Source organism: Phycodurus eques, chromosome 23 (genome assembly GCF_024500275.1).
Source record: "Phycodurus eques isolate BA_2022a chromosome 23, UOR_Pequ_1.1, whole genome shotgun sequence".
NCBI classification, from domain to species: domain Eukaryota; kingdom Metazoa; phylum Chordata; class Actinopteri; order Syngnathiformes; family Syngnathidae; genus Phycodurus; species Phycodurus eques.
In genome coordinates this window covers 2,555,088-2,578,494 of record NC_084547.1, presented here as the reverse complement: position 1 = coordinate 2,578,494, position 23,407 = coordinate 2,555,088, and the positions used below count along the sequence as shown (strand labels likewise).

Here is a 23,407-nt window from a genome sequence, read left to right as displayed (position 1 = left end):
AGGCCCCCGCTGTACATCTGCTCAAAAATTTCATTTTATCCCTTCAAAGGGGGCTCAATCAATTAGTCATCAAAAGTCCCTCTGAGAAGAATGATTAATGAACCTTTCGTTGCATTAATGTTTAAACAACCCCCCCACCCCCGTGATCCCTGCCTTGGCCAAGAAAAAGCAGTGCCATGGTGGTCAATGTAAATAAAAACGCTGCCGTTATTATTCTTTGTCCACTCACGGATCAGATTTATCAGAGGCGATGCAGACGGGGGGGGAGACAAAAGCGGCGTTTAATGAATGTCTCCGAGCTGCAGGCGGGTTCTCATGGATTATTCATATTAAGAGATTGTGGCCGGCTAATTGCTGATATGCTGAACGCTCACTGATGCCCTGCAGACATGTTGATTCAAGCGACACTTGATTAGGCACATGATGGGGATGCTTTCAAGGTTTAGGATGTCGCCAACCAGGATAACCCGCAGGACTTCGCTCTCGCCGAGGTCAAACGTGAGCCAAAGGTTCATCAGAAAATAGTGGTGATTTATTTCCCTGTGCCCCCCCTCCCTGTCTTGTTTTTAGGGGGCTCATTAGCACCAACTCTGATTTCCAGGCAGAGTCAGTCATGCAGACGAGCAAACGTTCAAAACTAAAAAGGGGCTTTGTCGCCAGTGATGATTAGAACGGCCCTGCCGTCCAAAATTCTGAGCAATGGAGTGCTCGTTTTGCTGAGGGAAGACGCTTGGATTCCAATTTTGCTTCACATTCCCTGGAGCAACAATTGAAACACACACAGTGACAACACAACACTGCAACTGTGTAAAGTACTAAAAAAAAAAAAAACGAAAAAAACAGCGGCGGAGAAAGTAATCCTGCAGAGTAGGATGCGTTGCAAACCTAAAGTTCTCAAAATGACCGCAAAATACCCAACCCCAATGATCACCTATTAGAATATTGGTGGTCACCCAGGTGTGGACACCTAATCTATCTCAAGATGTTGTGCTGTTATCAGCAACTAGATTCCATTCTCTGGCCTCACTTCTTTAGCTTCTGACCAATTACCTCTGTTTTTACCTCTATAGTGTAAAGATATAGCCGGGAGCGAAAAGCCCCAACCCTTTTGTCCTCCTGCTTAAAGTTTTGAGCTCTACTTCGAGAAACTGCCTTTTGGGGTTGTTTATAGTTGTTTTCCATTGGACAACCTTGACTGTGTCTGGATAAATACAAGGCAGCGTGTCATTGTTTCGTTCGCAGAGACTTACAGAGCCACCGTTGGGACATACTGTTAAAATTCCTGGAAGTCACAGCCGTCCTTTCATTTTGGCTGACCTTTCACACAAGACGCCACCCTTTACGTTTCATTAAATGCTTCTCGGTCACGCAGTGAGGTTTTCGCGGGAGGAAACCCAAACCGCAGGCATCCCCACCAGCCGTTCCCATCATCCCGTCCCGATCGGAGATCAGAGAGAAAACCCTCTTGCTGACATGCGCCGGTGGTTTTCCCAACTTTTTCCCTCCCTGCGTGCTAAAATCACGCTTATAGTCCATAATGACAAGATACAGCTGCCCGCAAAAAATGCGAAGGATCTTTCCAACTATGCTAATACGGCAGTGATGAAAACCGTGCAAGCATCTTTTTATCCTAGGATCGGGTTTGACTTAAAATGCGCCTTGGACGAGTGAATGTGTCACACGATGAGAAAGCCGAGCAGCTCGGGAGCCATGTTGTTTGCCGGTCTCTGTCTAATCTGGTCGAAACACAATCTCACTTCAGACCTGCTGCTGGCAGTCTGCATTCTGCCTGTCCAAAGAAATGTGCATTGTTGCCTCTTTGCTCGAGCAAACGACACATCAGACACCAGCTGGGGAACTGTTAACAACCAAGTAACACTGGACTGACCGGTGAACAGCTTGGCAATGGAATCATTTTGGTGTCTCGCCGCATCGCCTGCAGAAGTTCACGCCTCTCAGTTGGCACTCAGCCGGTATCGGATGTCTTCGCCAGACACTATAGCCTTATCCGGCAGCACAATTAGCCTCCCACAATTAGGCCTACTCCTGTAAGTCTACAGGCAGCATCTGCTTGGACTCCTTTGGGACCTGGGCTCACACTAATGAAGCGTTCCATTTTTGTTCCTTTTCCAAGTTGGCAACATGCATCCGACCGCTTTTCAAAGCCTCGTTGTTATTTCCCATGTATGTTTATATTCTGCATTTCATTTGGAAGAATGTTCGTCATTCCCCTGCAAATAAATCCTCTTCGCTTTGACCAAAATCCCTCTGGGTTTTCACACTCTTGTGCTGTGTGGTCTCGTAATGCGTAAATCCACTTGCTCTTATCGATGGCTGCACGTTGAGGAGTTTTGGGATGACTTGCACTTTCCCTTCTATAGGATCCGTCAAAGGGAACATGACCGACATTTATCATTGGAGCATGGGATGTGCCTGAGTCACCAAGAAGCGGTCTTGGGTGTCTCTTCGGTGTTGAATCAAATCCACTCCACAAATCTTATCCACTCTCATGAATTCTTTTGGATGTAAAGGTGGAAGCCCAATTGCTGTGGCGTAATCCCCATTTGGTTTGTTTCCTCCCAGTTGGCTGTGTATAATGTAAAGCATTTTTTTGTGGGTGCCTTTTGTCCATGACCCTTTCTGTTGCTCTTTGCTGCGTGTACCTGGATGAATCGAGGCCAGATGTGGTCTGTGGAACTCACTCTTGGCTTCTCGTCGGGCTTATTTATTTACGAATGACTTTCCCCACCCAGCCAACAGAAAATCAATTCACTGCAAGATACAGTCATGGTGAGGATTTTTTTCAAACATTTATTCCCTTGACTCTCACACTTCGTGGTGGTTTCTGGCATGTGCGATATGTGTGGCTGCACAGGGCGCCATTCAAGCTCGGACCGCCACTGCTCGTCACTGGCAAATTTCCTCGGACTGCTATTTGGATCCCAATTGGCGCGGGTGATGTGTGCGCCTTCAGTGATGGGTCGTAGCCAATTATAGGATTGAATTTCCATTTCACTTTGTGATGCCAAGAGACAATGAAAACGTGATCAGTTAAATGCTGCGTCATGCAAATCTAGATATGCACTGCGTAGGCCGTTTGGAATTTCTTTGGATTCCCAAGTTCAAAGTATTGATTGATTCATTGATTCCTGGAGGCTTCCTCTGGCATTTTGGCTGCTTATGTTAAGCACAATCATCGTCAGAGACTTCTACCAGTCCATTTTCTGGTGCATCTGTGACAGCTGACTGGAATTCTCGTTTTTGCTCCTCTCATATTTGGCTCTTTGCACAAGCCACAAAATGTGACTTTTAGTTTGTGCGGCGTCCAGTGGTGGAACCCCAAGAGTGTTTCAACTTTAGCAGTTCTGCATAGTTGACATTTCTCATCACTCAAGTTAACTCATTTGGAGTTTTTCTCTTCTTTGTCATTGCATTTGCCAGTAAGGGTGTGTGTGTGTGTTTTTTCAGACTTTGCAAACACTGCACTTCCTTAGCTTTTTAAATTCATGACTTTCAAGCCAAAGACCTCCTTTGCAAACCATATTGGAGTCCTTATTTCGAGCCCTGCTGCCACCTCTCAGTGCGTATCTTGTTATGCATCAGTAGTCTGATTTAAAAAGGGTGACGCTCGCTTGCCTCCCGTGTCAAGCGCACTTCCCCGGTGCTGCTTACTTGCTGAATCTTTGGCTGCAGTTTCCGCAACACAGCAAGTTCTTTGTGAACTTGGAAATCCAAATGCTGCTGAAAATGGCGACGCAGACCACTGAGTATATCAGAGAGATTCTGGAAGTTCACGGCTGCGAATTGAATTAATTGAACTGTAATGTGTACTGGCAGATAGAGTATATTCTTGTCCCCTTCTGCTCGTTCCCATGTGACAATTACTTTGATTCCAAATGAATGACGATGCAAAGGAGTGGGCCGGAGACTGCGACGAAGGGCAGTCTGCTCTCAAATGTACCAGTGTGTTTTTCCCGATTTCCCAATCCCCTTCTCCCTTTGCAAAGCAAACCCCCTCCGATTAACTCGGGTGTTATTGTTAACAGCGCACTCACTTGCAGTGTGCAACAATGACACATGAGCAGTGATTAAACCGTTCTACAAATACCCATGTTCGAACATTAACATTTCTACGTAATGAACAACAAAAAAAGCTGATGTTTCATTATGTTGCGGTTGAAGTGCTCAACTCCACCACGTTAAGCTATATTAAGAGCCGTAAAATAAGATGGTCTGTGCTCTGGAGACCGCTCGTTCAATGAAGAACAGCATGTTTGAGGTAATGCAATGCCTTGGCAATGAATTTTGTCTTTAATGGCAAAATGACAGGACTGCCTGCCTCCAAATATGGCATAAAGGTAAAGGTAATAAGTACAACCACAAGGATTAGCTGTCCTTAGCCTCTCACCCATTGCAGGTCCTCGTTAACCTCTTTGGTTCATCATCCGAAGAGCCTTCCCTCTGACCTCCATGTTTAATTTCTCCGACTTTCTCGGAGGCGGTTTGTTAATGATGCTTCTGCTCTTCTGCCCCCCCATCCACCGACCCAATCAGCCACCCGCCCCCACCACCTTTATTGTGTGCGGCAGGCTCAAGGGAGAGGTAAACAAACACTTGCTTCCCCAATGACAATATAACAGTAAGACCTTGTAGTGAGATGAATTCAAATGAATACAAATCCCACACAATTATAGAACGTTTTTAATTTGAAATTGGCACGCAGCAGTGAATTTGGTCCGTTGCAAAAGCCACTTCATATTAAAAAAAATAAAATAAAATCCATCCTGTCATGAGGTTTTAATGTAATGTCATCTTACGCCAGGCACGTTTGATGGATGATTTGGTGTGTTATTACCTCCGCGAGAAAGCCTTATCTGTGAAAAGCTAAGCCGAAACACAGCAATTACCCCAGAGAATTGAAATGTCAGGGCGGGTTGAGCATTTTCAAGAAGGGAAATGGGATTCCGGAAGACTTCTTGACTTCGATCATGTACACGAGTGTATTATCGGTTTTCCTCTGAGCGAAACAAGCGAGCGTTCTCCTTTCATGAAGTGCAGTTTATCAGGTACATTATGATCAAAGTGGAATTCCTTGGCTTATGGCGGGTGAGGAGGGTCGAGAGGATGGAACTTGTTTATTTTAAAGGGCTTTGGTTTTAATAGAACACTTCAAGCAAAAAAAAAAAACGTATTTTTTTTTTTTTTTTTTTTTAGCGAGAGGAGCAGTTCAGTGGATGGACTTCATGTGCAGCCTTGATCCCTCCCCACCTCTGAGAGTTGCGAACCCAAGTCAAGGTCGCGCTTGCTTACGTGCAGCTGTCAGTGCCTGCCAGAACCCTTCAGTGGCCAATGAAGTCAAAACAGCCCGTGACTTTTTCTCTGATGCATCTCACCTCGCTGTCTTTGGCATTCGGACGCACGTGTCTCTGCGGGCCGGACGTCACTTGCCCGTGAGTCGCTCACTCTTAAGAGAGCCTTGAGGTAGTCCAGATGCAGCTGAAGGGGGTGTAAGGTAGCAAAGCATTTTCAGGGTGTAAGTGTCTCTGTTAAGGCAAATGTCAGCTGTCGGGCTTCTGCTCTTATGTTTGGAAAGTGAATTCAATCTGAAATATGATGAGGCAAATTTAAGCACCTCTCAAATTGTGTTTGATGGATTCTACCACTTGTGTATTTTCAGTTTACAGAGTTCCTTTTTACTCTGAGGTGGTCTTCAAAGAGAAGAGGCATCCCTGTGGATCACCCCCGATAAGACGCAGAACCGTCTAGATCTTGTCTCTCGACACAGACACTTGTATCCCAGGGTGCTTTTTTGCTGTTGGGGTGAATGCTGACTTAAGACAGGTTGCAGACCAGTGATGTGATTTCCATAGCCCCCCCCCCCCCCCCCCCATCATGTGCGTGGCACCAACACAGCCTCAGCATTCCAAGTAGCCGCCCGACAAGCAGCTTCTCATGTATGCACGCTGCCTACTTTTGCATTAACCCTTCACGTGTCATGCCCTCGGGCAGCAGGCTGCATGTCCCACGTCATGTGGCAGCATAACAACTGAGCTGTTTTTTTCAACAATGCGGCAACAATTGCGCCTTTGTGCACTTTGACATGCCGTGTACTGCTCCTCTGAAGCAAAGAACACCACAGACAATCACTGAGGAGTCTTGGGTCAATTTACTTTAATACTGGTGAAACCTCAAGGCTGATTCTGCATCATTGGTGTCTTTGTTGAGTCTCTATTGTAAGCCAAACAATTTTGTGTTACAGCGAGAGTAGTGAAAATCATTTCAAATCGTACTGGAAAAGTTATGTAGTGTTTAAGCCAAGTAATTGGCCAATCTCAAGCATGCTGACTTCTTTCCCTGCTCCAAGTCCTATCCAGTAAAAGCCTGTAGTCAAAGGTTGCGTGGAAAACTATTGTTGTGGAATTACTGCAGTGTGACTGTAAATTGTGTGCGAGGATCATTTTCAAAGGGTCTTCCGTGGCAGTGCTTTGGCACATGGGAGCCCAATAAATGGAGGACTGGAGGGGGAAAAAAAGTTGAGCTTCCACAGTAAACGTGGAGAACTTTTTTTGGCTCTTCCAAAGCCCTGTGAGCATTCCTAACCGTTAATGAAAATGGCAAAACCTGAAAAGTATGTTGTCTGAACTTGCAAGATGAAATGGAGTAGGGTTCAGTTTCCGCAACCTTTTGGGGGTTTAATCCAAGAAAAAAGACGATGTATCCTTTTCAGGTGGTGTCTGCAAAAACACTCCCTAATTTAATGTCCGTTATCCCTCAACCAATTCAAATATATTGATAAAGATGGAGTCCATAAACCCTTCATATACTTTATGGCCACTTTTTCTCTTAGGGATGATCTGGTACTGGTCAGTTACCTGGAGATGCTCATCAATTTGATGTTTTACACAACGAGCAAGCAGCTCTGGGTGCCGACTACCTTTTTCAGCAAGATGGTGCACTTCCACACTGGCATCTCACGGTCGGGAGATTTCTGAATGAGCAGCAGCCAAACGCGCTGATGGGCGATGTTGGACAAGATGATCAGATGTTGTGCAAAAGGTCTGCAACATTACCGGACCAAACTGCTTGCGACTTCCTTCTTTACAGAGTTAGGTTTATGTACATAACTCCACTTCCTGAGATGGAAAATTGTACCACTCAAGCAGTATGCGTGACAGAGCTCCACTTCTGCATCAATGTTTGCCGATGCTAAGTAACCAGAGAGGCAAACATTTAAGAGAACTAATACTGTACATGCAGTCTGTATCTTGGAACAAAGATTGACATTTTGGGTTAAAAAGACAAATTTCTCCACATCCCACAAGCTTTAATTTAGCCTATCCTAAACATACCCTCACCTGTTTTTGATGATGTTCATCTGTAAATGTTCAGTAGTTTTAAATCGCGGACAATGTGATCCAGTGGAATTACATGCAGAGCCAATACCAATTCATGATTGATAAAGTGGAGTTTGTGGAAAATGTGGGTTGCCTTGTAGGTGTTTGGTGCTGAAGTCACTTTTTCAAGCGGCACGTGCACTTGACAGAGGTGCTCATGCTCGGGCCATAAAACACTACAAGTTGATAGAAGTCCTGATGGATTTCCAAGAGGTTCGTCAGGCATGGCTCAGAGCAGAATCCGGACCAGAGCACCCGAACATGCGGCACAGTGTACAATTGAACCCCCAACACTTTGCCTCGCCTTTCGTTTGCTTCCCGCAAGTGCATGGCATCGACAAGATCTGACGGAAGATGCTGATGCCATAAAATGGCAAAACGACTGTAATGTGAACAGTCTGCCGCCACTCCCCTGCAGCAGACCGGCAATCAGTGGAGGGGGAAAACTGGTTTTGTTCCTCTGTTCCATGGTTCCATATCAGAACTGTCTTCACTGTCCTTGATGTCGTCATCTGTGGCCTGGTTCTGTTTTGGAAGGAAGCTTTGGAGTTCCGTGAGGCAAAGGCGTGGTGAAAGATGGCACGCATCAATGCCAGTGGCGGGAGGTTGTTGTTTTGGAAGAACCCCACCTCCTTGGATCATTTGAATTGAGAAAAATGATGAAGACGCAAGGCTGTTACACCACCGGACAAAATAACTTTGCTTGCAATCGGCGCTCTAATTTATTCCAAAAGTTGAGGTTGAGATCATGGCTCTCAAGGGCTTGAACAGACTGTCCAAAATGTGGTCAAGGTGTATTCTAAAAGGGTCTAGGCCAATTCCAAGAACCCTGAACTTCAATTCAGAGAGACCTTTACATCAACCCATTCTTCATCAAAGTGTAGTATCTAAAATGTGGTTATTTTTTAGGTCCAAACCCTTTATTGATTCATTGATTCGGCACAAAAACTACATTGTCTGTTACATTTTTCCTCTTGGCTGCGACTAGAACCAATGGGTGGCCTGAAACGAGCTGTTAAAAGTTGCTCCCTTTCTTCCAATTCCACAGTTCTCCATTCGTACCTGGCTGTTGTTTAGAAGTCCAAGGTTGGTGAACGGTTTTCCTGCTTGCATCACCATTGCAATCTTGCGTGTCCTCTTTTGATTCGTGGGGGGAATTGGATGGATTCCGAGCGGGATCTAATCGACGTAAGAGGAGACGATGGTCCGGCTTAATTCGAACCGTTTGCAGCTCTCCCTTTGCTGCTTTGATATTTTCACGCTGGCTCTCGGTGGTTGCGTGTGGCTGGACCGCTGTGCTGGATACGGTGCCTTTAAAGGTCCCCCAAAAATCTGACACGCATCTTAATGCAACACTTTGAAACCAACCCGTTAGGCTGCTTAAAGACCAGCTCTATTCTTATAGAATTTGAGATTATGGAGCGAGGTAGCTACCGTCCAAGGCTGAGGTCTTGGCTTGTTTAAATTGGCAGCGTCCTTTTCGGATGTCCCTTTGGGATCAAACCCATAATAAGAACGAGGTGTGTCGACAAAGAGTCGTGCCAGCGTTTCTCCCCGTGGCTCGTCGGCCAGCTGAAACTACAGGCTCCGGATTACAAATTATCCCAAGAGGACGAGCCCCTAACTCTCACCCCGTTGGCCCTTTTGACCTGGTCAGTTTGAGTGACACATCAGGAGGAAACACAAATGCAGCGAGGTGAATGATGCCCAAAAACACAGTCTTCCCTGGGCACCCTGATCAATCTCCTTTTGGTTATTTTGACGCGTTCAAGTGTTAATTAAAATAAGAAACCCATTTGTCATGTATGATTTCACCCCCGCCCACCCACCCACACAAGTTCCCTGCAGCCGATACGCTTTTATGTGCAATCCTGACTGCTGTGAAAATAAATGTGGATAAAGCTTGTTGTTCATTGCAATGACTCAGCTCTAGAGCTTCTGTGAGAAAAACCTTTTAAAGGAAACATGGATAGAAGTTAGGAAAACAGCAGCTTTGTTCATTTGCTGGAACATTTGGCTTCCTCTCTCATGCTATTTCTGGTGCTTGGATTGCACTTCTGCATGCTTTTTGGTGTCTTTTTGATCACAAGCCAGTCTTTGAAAGTCCCAAGTGCAAAGATTATCTTATAATGGGGTCCCTGATGCCGATGTATGCTTCATTTGGTTGAGTTGACTTGGTTGGAGGAAGACTTCATTTCCCCAAGAGTGGGTTAAGGGTTGTTCCGGGTTGAAAAAAGGAATTGTGGAAGTTGTGTGAGTCAACTTTGACACTCCGGATCTGTGAAAGGGAACTGTTGTGATTTGACACTTTCTTTCTTTGCAGGTTACAAATGTGATGGCTGCAGATGGGCATGTAACTAATTACCTTCCGCTAAATAATACCCAAGTAACATTGTCACTTTAAATTAGCTCATGTTGTTGCTTTTAAAATGTCCATCCCTTTGTCATACTCTCTCTGTGGATGTCAACGAGACGGAGTACCTGTGACATCAAACTGCCGCTCAAAGTAATCCTGCATGGGTCAAGTAAACTCCGGCATGGGACCCCCAGCTCTGGCTGCAGGAGGGTCTGAGTGAAGCCCTGCGGTGCTGCTGTGGAAAGAGAGAAGTACTTTCGGTTTATGAGTCTATCAATTATTCACATCGGCAAAAGGCCCTGAAAAATCTGCATGAAATTCTGCATGCAAATGGAGTGTGAGAAACTTTAGGGTCGAACCAAGTTCAATCCAGAGTCAGATCCACATTGCGCATTTAGTAGCTATGTAAACAGAAAACAACAAACTTGCAATTTGCAAGTGCAGCTGCAAAAGTGTTTGGAATAGCACATTTTTCATTGTATTTGGTTTTATTTGGCAAACCTTTTTAATTGTGTACGAGTAGTATACTTTTTCGTCTGAACAGGTCACAATGCCACTTGGCTGTTGATGCTACTGTATTTGGAGGCAGGATTTCTGTCTGTTCTCCTGCGATGTCTGTCACGATGCAAGACCGACAAAAACTGTCCTTGAGGCGTTCGAGGGCCCCTGTGGTCCCTGTTTTACGACTTCTGGGTCTCTTAAAACTTCCCGCCACAGAGACAAGCGCAGGCGGGCACACACGCTCGCCGTCGTCGGGGTCGGCCAGCAGTCATGGCGTCCGCTGGCCGCAGTTGTTGGCTTCCACATGTTTTCACCACGACATCCAATAGCCCCGCAACACAAAGTATTTTATTTGAACTCCAGCAAGAGCGCCGCCTGCTCTATGCCATTCGTGCGCCGTCGGTCTCACTCGCGCCGAGGCGCACTCTTGACCACTGCAACTATTTTAGCAGTCAAGTGCACGCGCACGAAGCTGGCATAAACATGTGCATGCAAGTCTACATGATACCATGTCGCCATTGCTATGCTAGGTGCGGTATTCAGTGCACATACCCTTGATGAGCTTCAAAAGCGCAACCAGGACGCTTCACAGGCTCATGTGTCCATAATATCTTAATAGTCATGCCGATCTTTTTAAAGCCGGACTAACTGCTCTACCTACTGATGGTAGTAATCCTACTTGCGCATCGGATGCAGTGGGGTGCCAACAGAGATGCTTCATGTTTAAATGTTTTAATGTGTGCAGTTACTACAGACGGGTTTAGCTGATCAAACTTGGCTGTAACAGATTTTGCTCTGACCAACTAGGAAGAAGACGGAAAAATGGTGACGTGAATAAGGGTCAGTTCACTGGCCCCACCTGGGATGAATTTGAAATCTGATTGGTTAAGGAAACAGTCCCATTGCTAGTACAGCTCAAGTTACATCAGATAGCACTACTGATTCTGAAATCTGATTGGATTTAAAAAAAAAAAAACATCATAATAATCTAACATCCACATACATGTATTTGAAACCACTGATTGTAAGAAAGCAGGGTTAATCTGTCACTCATTGGTCCGGATCAATGGCTGTTTTCTTTGGCTGGCATTAATTAATAAACAACAAATCGCGACAAAACGTTGACGTAGGACGACTCTCGCCTCTTCATCAATGAATTCCCAGAGAAGTAGAAGCAACTCATTCCTGTTATGGCCAGGTGTCCCAAAACCTTTGTCTATTTTCTTGGCTCCAGACTGCCATCCTGTCATAACATTAGTTCATCTGGTGTATTTGTAACCGCCCTACGCGCATGTATTCCAAGATATAACAATCAAAAGGAAAACTTTCATTGAGAAGTCATGCCAAGCCAAACTTATTATGCCTCTTTTATTTTTAATACACGCTGAATAGTTACTGCGGTGATTATCCAAGAGTAACATTGTGATGACATGCACGTGTTATTCATTCTGAAGCTTTTGCTATGATAGGGCCGAGTGGGACGGCCATCCGAAGAGATACAACACAGCCAATCAACAGTCTTATTACTGACCCCCCATTATCTTGCGTGCTTCCATTGCCTGCCTGGCAAGACTCTCAAGTATGTCAGCGTTATTGCCAGAGGAAAGCATATTGCTCTCTCAAGGTGATGAAAAGATTCTCTCAGAAAGGCTTCCGCCTCTCGGGACGCGCCGGCCTTGACTCATAACCCCGGAGGAAGGACGCCCGCCATCCCTGAACGCCTCACAGCAATCGTCTTTGTCGTCCTGTAGGTTCTAACAAAGGTAACAGCTGCGTGCGGCCTTAAATGGAGCATTTTCACCACACGTGGATTCTGTGAAATCAGGATTTCTTCTCACTCAGTATCAGTAGAAAAGTTATTCTGTATATCAGTCAAAACTGAGCATTAATGTTTGAAACTTTTATGATAAAGCTGTCATGGTCAATCTCTTTGCAATATTGTCTTTGTTAGCAACACATTGGATGCTATTCTCCAGAGATAAAACAACAACAACAACAACAACAACAACATACACATGCAACACAGTGGCTCCATCTTAGTGCTGGACGAGATTAAACAAACACTCTTATTTGGAAGACCGCTTTAATCCTCATATTCATCCGGGATGAAAAGGCTAACGGAAGTCATGTAATTACCCATTGCATTATGGGACAATGTTGCTTTGGGACTCCAATATGCAAAATGGACCTTTGGATTCTTTTACAGACTTCATGCTTTTGTTGTGTGCACAATGCTGGGACTTGACAATACTACCTTTGTGTGCTAGGTAGGAAAGCACATTGTGAGCATGTTTGAATTCATTTTACACAAACTGCTTGAAGTTGCAAGAATGACGGTAAGAATTCTTGAGCATCTTGTTGTTCTGTTACCAACCGATAGTGTTCGAGCGGTAAATGTTGAAATTGTTTCGCTGAAAAGTTTTCATTTTCAGGTTCCGTCACTACAAAAGCCTAAATTACCACTTGTGGTATTTCATACGTACCCTCGGTTACCAGGAGGATGATTATGTAGGTTTCTTCTTACTCGAATACTTGGAATCGTATGCCGGGCAACAAAAAGCATCAGTGTTGAAGGCAGGCAACATCCTCAAGCTGACAATTGCTTTTAAAGTTGCAATTTATTACCTCCTGCTTTTGTACGCCAAGCTGTATTCATTGTCATGCACCGTAATTATGATCCTGGATAAAAAATGGTCCTCCCATTTGCCAGACCTTTCCGCAAAAATCCACAAAAAAAGAAAAAAAAAAAACAGAGCGTACAGCTTTGGTTCTGTATGACCTGGATACTCGACGGTTGCCAGGTTGAATCAGTCCATCCGAGCGTGTTGTGGGATTTAATGGGAGATGTTCAAGTCTGTCTCAACTTAATCCTCCTGAAATTGTTGGATCGGCCGCACAGCCGCGTTTGTCAGCTACGCGAGAAATAAGCATGTCACTCAAGAAGGCTGTTGAACTGCGGAGGCGTCGTAAAAAGTCTGCCGACGTTAAAGACTTGATTATAAATCATCTTCCGAGATAGGCTGACAAAACTCCCTATTCTTTTCTTTCAGTCATGTTCAAGTTTGAGGATTGGGACCAAGCAAACTGTTTCTCTTGGGAGCCCCTGTACGGTGTGAAATTCAGGATACACACTAAGGTCACTGGATTTATAGGAATAGCAGAGGAAAAACCAAGGGGCGAAATGCAGTGTGAGGTGCTGACACAGCAATACAATCATTCAATATGTACTCTGCCCCTTGCACAAGGCCGTTTTGAACAAAGCAGCTTCTTAGCGATGCCACCAATAGGCCGGTTTTGCCGCACCAAAAAACCCATTCCGACGGCGAAAAAAGCACTTCACAGCACTCGTCAAACCTGATTGATGCTTGTGAGGTTTTGCGCCGGGACCCCAACTTTGCTATTTTTGGCCTCACTCGTGCGTTAATGCTGAAGAAATGCTTGGAGTGGCCTGCTCGGCGCTCACAAACGATCCCCGTGTTTGTCCACCGAGTCTGGCTGGGCTCGCATGGCCTCAGTGTGGTTTTGTTGGGAGCAGAAGTGCGCCATTGTTATTTGTTACAACCATAACAGTATGTTACCGATTATGTGGGCTCGAGTTAGTCACACATCAAGAGCCACTTGAACAAACTTCCACGAACTTAAGGGTAAGCCTAACAGGCAAGCACCTAGTCAATTTTCATGCCACTGCAAAACAATGCCTCTTAGTTAAATATTCCTTCATTTTAATCCCAATGACTAATTTCAAGCGTATTCAGAAAGTTCGGATCCATACGGTGCACATTTTTCGGTCCTTATTCGGTGCCATCAGTCAATCAAACGTGTTTTGTTGCCATCCATTTCATGAAATGTCCTGTTTTTCATGGAATCCACATGTTTTTCCTTCTGAGGAGGCTGTTCCACGACTGCCTTTGGAATATCGGGGCCAAATGACACACGGCAAGGATGCCTGGATGCTTTGGGTCTCGATTGTCACACTATCTGAAAAGCTGTTTTCACTGGTACCGATCAGGTTATTCTTTTATTTGAGTTTTGTTCAGTAAAATATTTTCAAAGTTTTCTTTGGCCGACACTGGAGGCCCATGCTGGTACACTTTGCGGCAATCTCATCTTTCAGGCTGTAATCAGTCTTGAAATAGTGTGAATATGTGATGGTGTCTGACAAAGAATATCGCTTACTTTGTCTGGCCCGTCACACTCAAGAGTGCGTCGTATCGTTGTCCTCCAAGCTCTTTCCAGTGTCATTCCAAAAACAGTGACAAAGATGTGACTGCCAAGAACAGGAAAACCTCTTTAAAAAGGGTTTGATGAGAGTGACTCAAGCTTGAGTCCACCTGTGGTTACGCGCGGCTGGCAGCGTCTGACATTCTCCGGAATGGCGTCCAAAAGAGCTGAAGACTGAAGCGCAGCCAAACGCCAAGATCAAATTGAGGAGCGAGTTTGGAAGTCGAAGCAACATAAGCTTGGGTTTTGCACCACGGTAAGCCGTCTGGAGGGACATAAATCAGTGCAGCTTCTCTTGTCAACAGGATGAAATGTTGAAGAGGAGCGCAGCGGAGGCCGAGTCGGGTCAGGCGGATCAATTCAATACGAGACAAATAGTCTTTATAAATATCAAAGATGGCAAGTTTTTTTCCCCACTTTGATGCCAAGAATGCCGCACACAAAATCCACCATTTCACCGTGAAATGAATGCAATTTAAAGCAGGAGTGTCGAAAAATATAAGCACAAATCCAACTTTTTTTGTTTCCTGTAATTTGGTTGTTTTGTTTTGTTCTGTGTGACAGACACAGTGTGAGGATGTTCTTCCTCTTTAGTTGCGTTGACTTCCACTCGACGTGATCCTGACAGGTCAATTTCATGTGAAGTGCAAAGCAGTTGTCAAGTGCACCCTCGGGTACTTCTGTCTCTCTCCGAGCGAGTGCTTAACTTTTCATTTGCAGCATGTGTGAAACAGAGCCTCACCCTTTTGACTGCATCTGACCAGCGGAAGAAGGCTTGTTTCCAAACCTGCGATCAGTACACAAAAGGGGGCAGAGGGGCATCAGTGCTCCGGCTTCTCATTGCCTGGGAGTGAATGCGCCCTCATACAAATACAACCCAGGCAGTTTCCGCAGCACATAAAAGCCACCAAAGCGTGTAATTGTCTTATTTCTTTGCTCCGGCAGGTTGCTCGTGTTGATGGGGAAAATTAGCACAAAAAAAACAAAAAACCTATGAATAAACAAATCATTTGTACTTAAGAGAAGGGGGGGGGGGGGGGGGGGTGTCCTGTTTTCTTTTGTGGCTTTATTTGAAGTCATACTAAGGAATGATTTTACAGCTACTTTATAGCAATGCGAGCTAATTCAATTGACATCATGTTAGAAATATTACCAGGACATCAGATGTCCTGGCTGGTTCGTCGGTAATCGAGAAAACAGAAGTAGCGCATCCAGAGTAACCATGACAACCTTCCAGGCCAATGTACCATATAACATGGTTTTAAAACGCTTGTTTTAAATGTAGGACTTTAAAAACAAATAATAATAATAATAAATTAAGACAATAAAAGAAGTCACTAAAATGTGTCCTTTTTCCTCTGTTGTAGGACATCCGGGGAAGCGAGGAAGACGAGGCCGGAATGGAGAACCTGGTATGTGAGTGACTGTGTGTGTGTGTGTGTGTGTGTGTGTGTCCGTGTGTGTCCACAGCTGGCCCGATCCACGATCATTTGAGGAATGATTCAGAAGGACATGGGCAATCCATAGTGTGCTTTACAATCATGTAAAAGTTCAGTGTATATCTTTGGAGGCCAAAAAGGTTCCAAGATGTGTAATTAGTGGTTTCAGTGTTGCAGTTTGGGTCGCCATAGGAACGCTACATTTTCACTGTCCTACCAGGAGAGTGGCCCGTTTGGAGAAGGGATGAGAATGTCTTTCAACCTTCAAACCCAAAAAAAAAAGCTCCCGAGATGACTCGTCAAAAACCCTGCAGTGCATGAACTCGAGACGATGAGCTGCATTGTGTTCATGGTGCCGTCCGTGTGTGGCGAGAACACGAGGCTGTTGAATTACCTCATACAGTTGTGCTCATACATACCCTATGAAATAATGGGGGGAAAGTATGAATGATAATGTGGAAAATGTTCTTTTATCTAAGGATGGTGGTCAGGTGAAGCCATTTATCACATTTGTGGGTGCCCTTTTTAAATCATAATGTTATTCACCAAAATGATATCCTCTGCGTAGAACTAATATTAGTGCAGTACTGATGAGCTCAAAGAATGGTTGAGACGTTATGAATTCCGTTTGCGTTCTCGGCAGGACACGACCCGCTGCAATATGATTAGCTGACGCAAAGTGGCAAGGACTGCCGAGAAGACCCCAATGACCAGTATATCCAGCTGTCTGTCTTATACTGCCCCCAGGTGGCAAAGGCAGGCACATGAGAAGGACCGGTGTGGCGGCCATTCGGACCACCATGCCACTCAGCAGCCATGTAGGTGGGGGCGTGGTTGGCAATGGTGGTTTTTGCCGCAATATTGTAATCGTTCACTTACTTGGTTTGGTTGGCTCTCTGAGAATAAAGACACGCAACGTGTTCCTTTAGCCTACCACATTGGTGACCCCGTAGAACATGTTCCTAGCAGCGGATGAAGAGGTGTCTTCCTTGCCCATGTCGCTCGGACACTCACAACCTGGTGTCGTCGCTGCAGCCGTTAAGCCACCGGAGTTTTGGCAGAGCAACGTGGTTTCGTGGTTTCAGCATGTCGAAGCGCTGTTCCACCTGAGAGGAATCACCACAGATGACCCGGAATACGACATGATTGTTGCGGCCCTCGACCAACTGACAACACGTCGCCCGATGCAGCTGTTGCGTGCACCTCCACAATATGAGTAATATGACGCACTCCAGCAACTTCTGCTCAGGAGGTACAGTCTGTCTGACTTAGAGGGCAGAGAGGCTCCTTTCCATGTTGGGGGATGGGACAGTAGGAGACCTTATGGACAATATGCCGTCGCTGTTGGGCTCTGATGGTTTGTTTTCCCAAACATTTTCCTACGCCAGCTACCGCCTCCAGTGTGCACCGTGTTGGCTAACTCCGCTTGTCTGACGATCGGCGACTACCGGGGCTTGGCCAAGGAAGTGGATCGAGTTCTCCTTGCTATCAGACGGTTCACTGCGCAGAGCGTGGAGGCGGATTCTCTCGACAAGGGGGCGCAGACCTGACGGTGGTGGCCACAGTAGCTACATGGAACCTCTGCTTCTACCATCAGCGGTTTGGCACCAAGGCTCAGCGTTGCGTGCCCCCACCCCCCCTGCACCTACGAGACTTCGGGAAACTCCGACGGCGGCGTTCAGTAGCAACTGTGGGCACCGGTGAAGAAACCAAGCTGATTTTCATCACTGACTTGGATTGCGGCTCTAAAGTCAGCCTTCTTCCCCCCACTGATGCGGAAAAGGCGGACAGTGGGTGTGGACCATGGCTGAGTGCAGCTTACGGCTCACCCATTACCAACTTCGGCTGAAGGTTGGTGACTGTCTGCTTCCATGGACGCAATTTCCAGTAGGACTTTACTGTCGCCTCCATCACTGTCTCCAATTTCCGCACAGATTTTCTGTGCTTAAGGACCGCTTGTTGATGTTGCCAACCGCCCTCTGATCGATGGTGTGTCTTTCGCTACTTTTGAGGCTGGAGGACTTGTGCCGTGAGCACACGCTAATCATTTAGCAACAGGTGACATTTTTCAGCAATTGCTGGCAGGTTTTCTATCACTAACGACTCCCACTTTTTCGACCGCCGTTACTAAGCACAGTGTGAAGCATTTCACTCCCAGCGTAGACCCGGCAGTTTTTGCCCGCGTGCGACAACACGACACAGTCAAAATGGCTATTGCTAAGGAGGAGTTTGCTTGGATGGAGCGTTTGGGCATTGAGGCATTCTAATCGCCTGTGGGCCTCACCAAAGTCAGACATTGTCATTGACAAAGTCATTGACTTAATGCGACTGCGAATGACCGCTACCCCAGTCCACACATCACAGAGTTTTCTGCATGACTTTCAGGAGTTCTTGGCATGGTGAATTTTTACAACTGATTCCTTCCTTGAGCAGCCCACCTTCTGCAGCCTCTTTATGGTGCCGTGCGAAACAAGAAAGCTCATGTTCCTCCCTCTCAATTCGATCCACTCCCTCTCGCACTGTAGCGTTACAGTCAGTCAACCTGGTTGGCGTCAAGTTTGTCTGGCCTGGACTGCAGAAATATGTCAGGCAATGGGCGGCTGCAGGCGTGGCATGCCATGTCAGTGAGCCAAAGTCCACCGGCACACCAAAGCCATCCTTGGACCTTTTGATATTCCAACCAGGCGGTTTGATCAGATGCACGTGGACCTGGTAAGGCCTCTTCCGCTGTCGCAGGGTTTTACGCACCCGCTCACTACGGTGGATCGGACAACCAGATAGCCTGAAGCGTTTCCCCTGTCATCCACTACCACTGAGGACATAGCTCGCGTGTTCCTGTCGACCTGGGTTGCGCATTTTGGCACGTCGTCTGACATCACCTCTGACAGGCGACCCCAGTTTGTGTCAGAGCTCCAGTCGGCTTTGGCGGGGTCCTTGGGTGTGCGGGTACGCCGCACTACTGCCTACCACCCACTGGTCAACGGGTTATGTTTATGTTTCACCGGTCGCTCAAAGCTGCATTACGTAATGCGCTCTCGGATGGTAACTGGGTTGACAGTCTGCTGGACGCAGAGATTGCATTTGATTCGATTAAGCCGGCTCATATGGTAGCAGGCGAGGTACTGTTGCCAGCCCAAGTCCCCCCGGCCGTGCTTTCACGTGTCCTCCTCCTCTTGAGCGCCCTGTCCGCCAGGTTTTACCCGCACTTCCGAGGGAAGGACAGCATAGCCTTTGCGGCAGGCTGGTGAAGCCCCCTGAATGGTTTTCGTTTTGAGTTTCATTCTGGGTGTTCAGGTGGTGGAGTTGAGGGGGATGGGGGGCTGTGGGTGGACATGCCTCTCACCCAACAGGCCTGTGGGAGGGGGCATGGTTGGCACTTGGGTTTTTTGGCACAATATAGTGATAGTTCACTTACTTGGTTTGGTTGGCAGTTTGAGAATAAACAACGTGTTCCTTTGTCCTGCCACAGCAGCATTTAATTGATACAGTGTGACAAAAAAGTTGATTGATTATGAAAATGTTATTTCAAATTCTAGGCATTCATAGTAAAAGGCAATCCTTATTGACAGGGCAAATGGTGGTAGCCCACTGAAATATGCTTCTTTTTATCAAGGTAAAGACAAAAGTGCAAAACAATCAAGGAAAAGCAGCTTCATAAAAATGGTGTGAGTTACACACTTTCCATGTGCTGCCCTACAAACTGCACATACAAGTGCATAAATGATCCTAACTACTCATTACACGCATTACTCGCCTTTGTACATTCGTAATAATGGTAAAAACGTGCAATAGTTGCAACACTTTCACCAATTCATCGATATTCATATCTCAGAAGTAACACCACATTTGCCTGTCTGCTATTGAATGCAACACTTCGGCTCACAGATCCTTCTGGTGTATTGCAACACAATAATGAGGCTCTCTCCAATAGCATTAATGGTAAAGTCAGCTTGACTGACTGAAGGAGCATTTGTAAAAGAAGCAACAAAAAGGAATGCTTTCGACACTAAGATGCATGTGTGTTAGTTTTCATGGAAATGGCATATTAAGCAACAGGAGAAAAATCCCAAAATGTCATTAGCATCTGCACAAAACGTAATTTGGGACACATTTTGACCAAATTTGAAACAATATGACTTCAACTTTTGTTTTTTTCTTGGAAACAATTATGACCTTTTAATGGATAACAACTGCCAACAATTCAAATACTCATTGCAGTAAAAGTAATTGATTTTCAAAAGGAAATTGAGCGGGCCATGTCTTTACAGTAGTTGATCAAAGTATATGAAAATGACCGATGCATGTGGGCGTTTCCCCTCCTTTCAGTACCATGAGCAGTTGTTACCCCAAAAGAAGTGTTGAAAAGTGCGACAATGCACAGGATTGTTTTGGTATGGCACAGTTCAAAGCTTTCCGCTTGATTTGGATGCAAGAGGTGGGAATTCCAGTGACAGCCGGACAATAGCGCGACGCTCTGCTCAGCTGCCGCTCTGTCATGCTGCAAGGCTTTGTTTACGCGGTAATGTCTCAATAAACAGACAGAATGCAGCCTCCTTTCAGTGGCGCCATTGTGCATCACTTCCCTTTCGCTTGCTGCTCAGCCAGCGCGAACGCCCGCTCGAGTCTGCCGACCCTTGCTTTCATGTCCGACTCGGCTGCAGACAGCAGGAAGAATTGTATATTCTGTCAGCATTTTTTAATAACTGCACCATCATGGAAAGGAAAGGGGTGACGTGAGAGTTGCCAAATTTGGAAAACATGCTCGGAAGTGCAAAGTGCTACAGGATCAATCCCGTAATTCACTCTGTTGTCCGGCAAATGCTCATTTTGAGTTGGATGTGACATTTGTGCATTCGCTTTCAAAGTTTGTTCACAGCTTTTACAGAAATGAAAAAATAACACAACAAAAAAAACTAAATGGTCACATTAATTTTTACTCGATTTACCACCGCACGCATCTCAACTACTAGGAATATAGGAATAAAATTGATACACAGACCACTCTGTCTTTTTTTTAGCCATTTAAATTGACATTTGTATGTGATGATTTCATAGATTTGCTATAAATTTCCACTTGGGAGTGAGCAGTTCGACACAGTGGGAACAAGTTTAAATAAAAAAAAAAAAAAAAAAAAACTGCTGTGCATGTTTATCGGGGTCTGCTGTAAGTAATCCAATGATCCATAAAACAAAGGCCAAAAAGTGCAGGCCGGCACACGGGCGTCCATACTGCTTGCACCAATCGTTTGATTTCCTCCTCTCTTGCCTGTGAAAAACACTTCAAGGACGTAGGAAGGAATCCAAAATGTCGTCCTTTTTTCAGGCGGCTTTTTAACAAGAAGCCCTGGGCGCACGGCCGTTCCAGGTGTGGTCATTAGGGGAAGAAAGACGGGTGTCACCTCACAAAAAAAAAAAAAAAACGTGGGCGCTTTTTAACAAGCGCACAGTCCCTTGTAGTTGTAAAAATAGAACCAACTACAAATGTTTCATCTGATTGCTGGTCCTGGTGGCTACAGAAAGAAATTTTCTGACACATTGCTAATTTTTAGGAGAAAACCCCTTTGGGGGATACATTATACTTCAAATGTGTCTAACAAGCACCATGAACGTTGTCTTTCCATTAAAAAAAATCCTTTTTTTTTTTGTGTCTTTTTCAGGACCTCCTGTAAGTATTCCTGCTTTGCATCTTCTACTTAAAGACACAAAGGTAAAAAAAAAACTAACCAAAAAAAATAACACAAATTGAGAGGCTGAACAGTCACAAAGGGGAAACTGATGTTCATTTCCTGCTCCAAATCTCAAAATAATGAGGCTGCACTGCCAAAACAGGAAGTAAACAGCCAGACTCCTCTGAAAACAATACATTTGTGAGCCTTTTCTTTTGTTGTTCTGCCCCTTCCAAGACATGTTGGACAATTGCTTGCGTGAACAGTTTGGGAGCTTGCAAAGAAAAAAGAGAAAAAAAAAAAAAAAGGTCCAAATAGTTTGATTCTAACCGATTTGGTATCAGAATCCAAACTTCTCCCCTCAGCCAGCGAGTGGCACCCGCAGCCATTGTCTCACCTCATTATACATCCGGCTGATCGCACATTTGTGCCTCCCTTGAACAGATGGAAAACTTTCTTCAAAGATGAAGACAAATCCATATTTATCTAAAAGCAGCCGAGCTTAGGATGGCTCGCCATATCTCTGAGGGAACTGTGTGTGTGTGTGTGTGTGTGTGTGTGTGTGCGCGTGTGTCGTTCCCATTTATTTATGGTCCAGAGGCGGGTGCGATTGAACGGGGATAATTCGCATTTGCTGACTTAGCTGTAAAAGTCATAAGTTAATCCTTGGAGCCTTTGCAGACGTTCGCTCCGGGTCCTGCAGGGAAGTAAGTGAGCCCAGGTGGTCTCGCCTCTCAGCCCCGCTGGCCCGAGTTCTGAATGGATCTGACAAATAAAATCATACTATGAGATCACTCACAAGCTGGCCTGGGCCCAAACGGTGCTACTCCACGAGGGCTTGGATTTTCCAGTTGGGCATTTTTTCCTCCCGCGTGCGTGGGTGCTTTTAAGAACGACTGCAATGATCAATTTGTGTGACGAGATACTGAGCATGTGTTGCTACCTTGAAAGTAGCATGATAGACCTTGATACACCTGCACAATCTAATAGGACTCTATAAAAAAAGATTTTCCTTGAACGTTATGTTGTTGTCGTACCCATCGCTTAACCCGTGCATACTGTTCAATTTCCATGCGCACACAGTATGTTGCGGGTCAATTTTGACCAGGGCAAATTGTCTAAATCAAAGTAAGAACTATGTCTTTTCAAAAGTTATTACTAGCCTGTTTGACAATAAATGAATGATTAATCACTCATCAACGTTTCAGAGAAAAAGGGCAAGTCTTACTTTCACACCACAAATTTCTGGATCAAAACATCTATCCAAAAAATGTCCTACTTGACCTAGAAAATGAACAAAAAAATGATTTTGAGATTCTTTTATGACCCTTCAAAGACCAACGGGTGCATTTTTCTACAGTCTTGCGCAAATGTGGTAGAATCTCAGACAGTTCTCTCTTTCAAGCTCCCTCTTGAACGTTACCACTGTCCCATAAAAAGTTCTGGATCTGCTGCTTCATGCACTTTGAATGATACAATTGTCCCGTGCTATGGCGCGCTTTGAATTGTACTTGTATCACAGATTATTCACTATACCGTGGGATTTTTTTTTTTTTTTCAATTCAAGTGAGAGGTTCCATAACAAAAGCACCTGCACTTTATTTGAAGCTGTTCAAATGTCTCCCTTTCCGACCCCCTTTTCCGACTGTGAGCGGAAAGTATAATCTCCAACATGTTAGCAGATAAAGACTCACAACAAATCTCAGAAGTTTCCATAGTGGCTCGTTCCAACTCTCATAATACAGTATACTGTCATTTTCTACTGGCTAATTGTGACAAACTGTGGATATGGGAACCAGATGCAATTCCAAGTTGGTTTTCCAGTGTGGT

The 23,407-nt window shown here is 45.3% G+C and overlaps 1 protein-coding gene across 1 annotated transcript in view; it reads left to right on the top strand.

Moving 5' to 3' along the window:
- LOC133397774 (collagen alpha-1(XXV) chain) overlaps nt 1–23,407 on the top strand; it is an 84,094-nt gene that overhangs the window by 16,283 nt on the left and 44,404 nt on the right. Inside the window, exons 3-4 of the mRNA XM_061669061.1 lie at nt 15,840–15,884; nt 21,569–21,576. Coding sequence (XP_061525045.1) covers nt 15,840–15,884; nt 21,569–21,576 — 53 coding nt within the window. The remainder of the gene's footprint in view (nt 1–15,839; nt 15,885–21,568; nt 21,577–23,407) is intronic.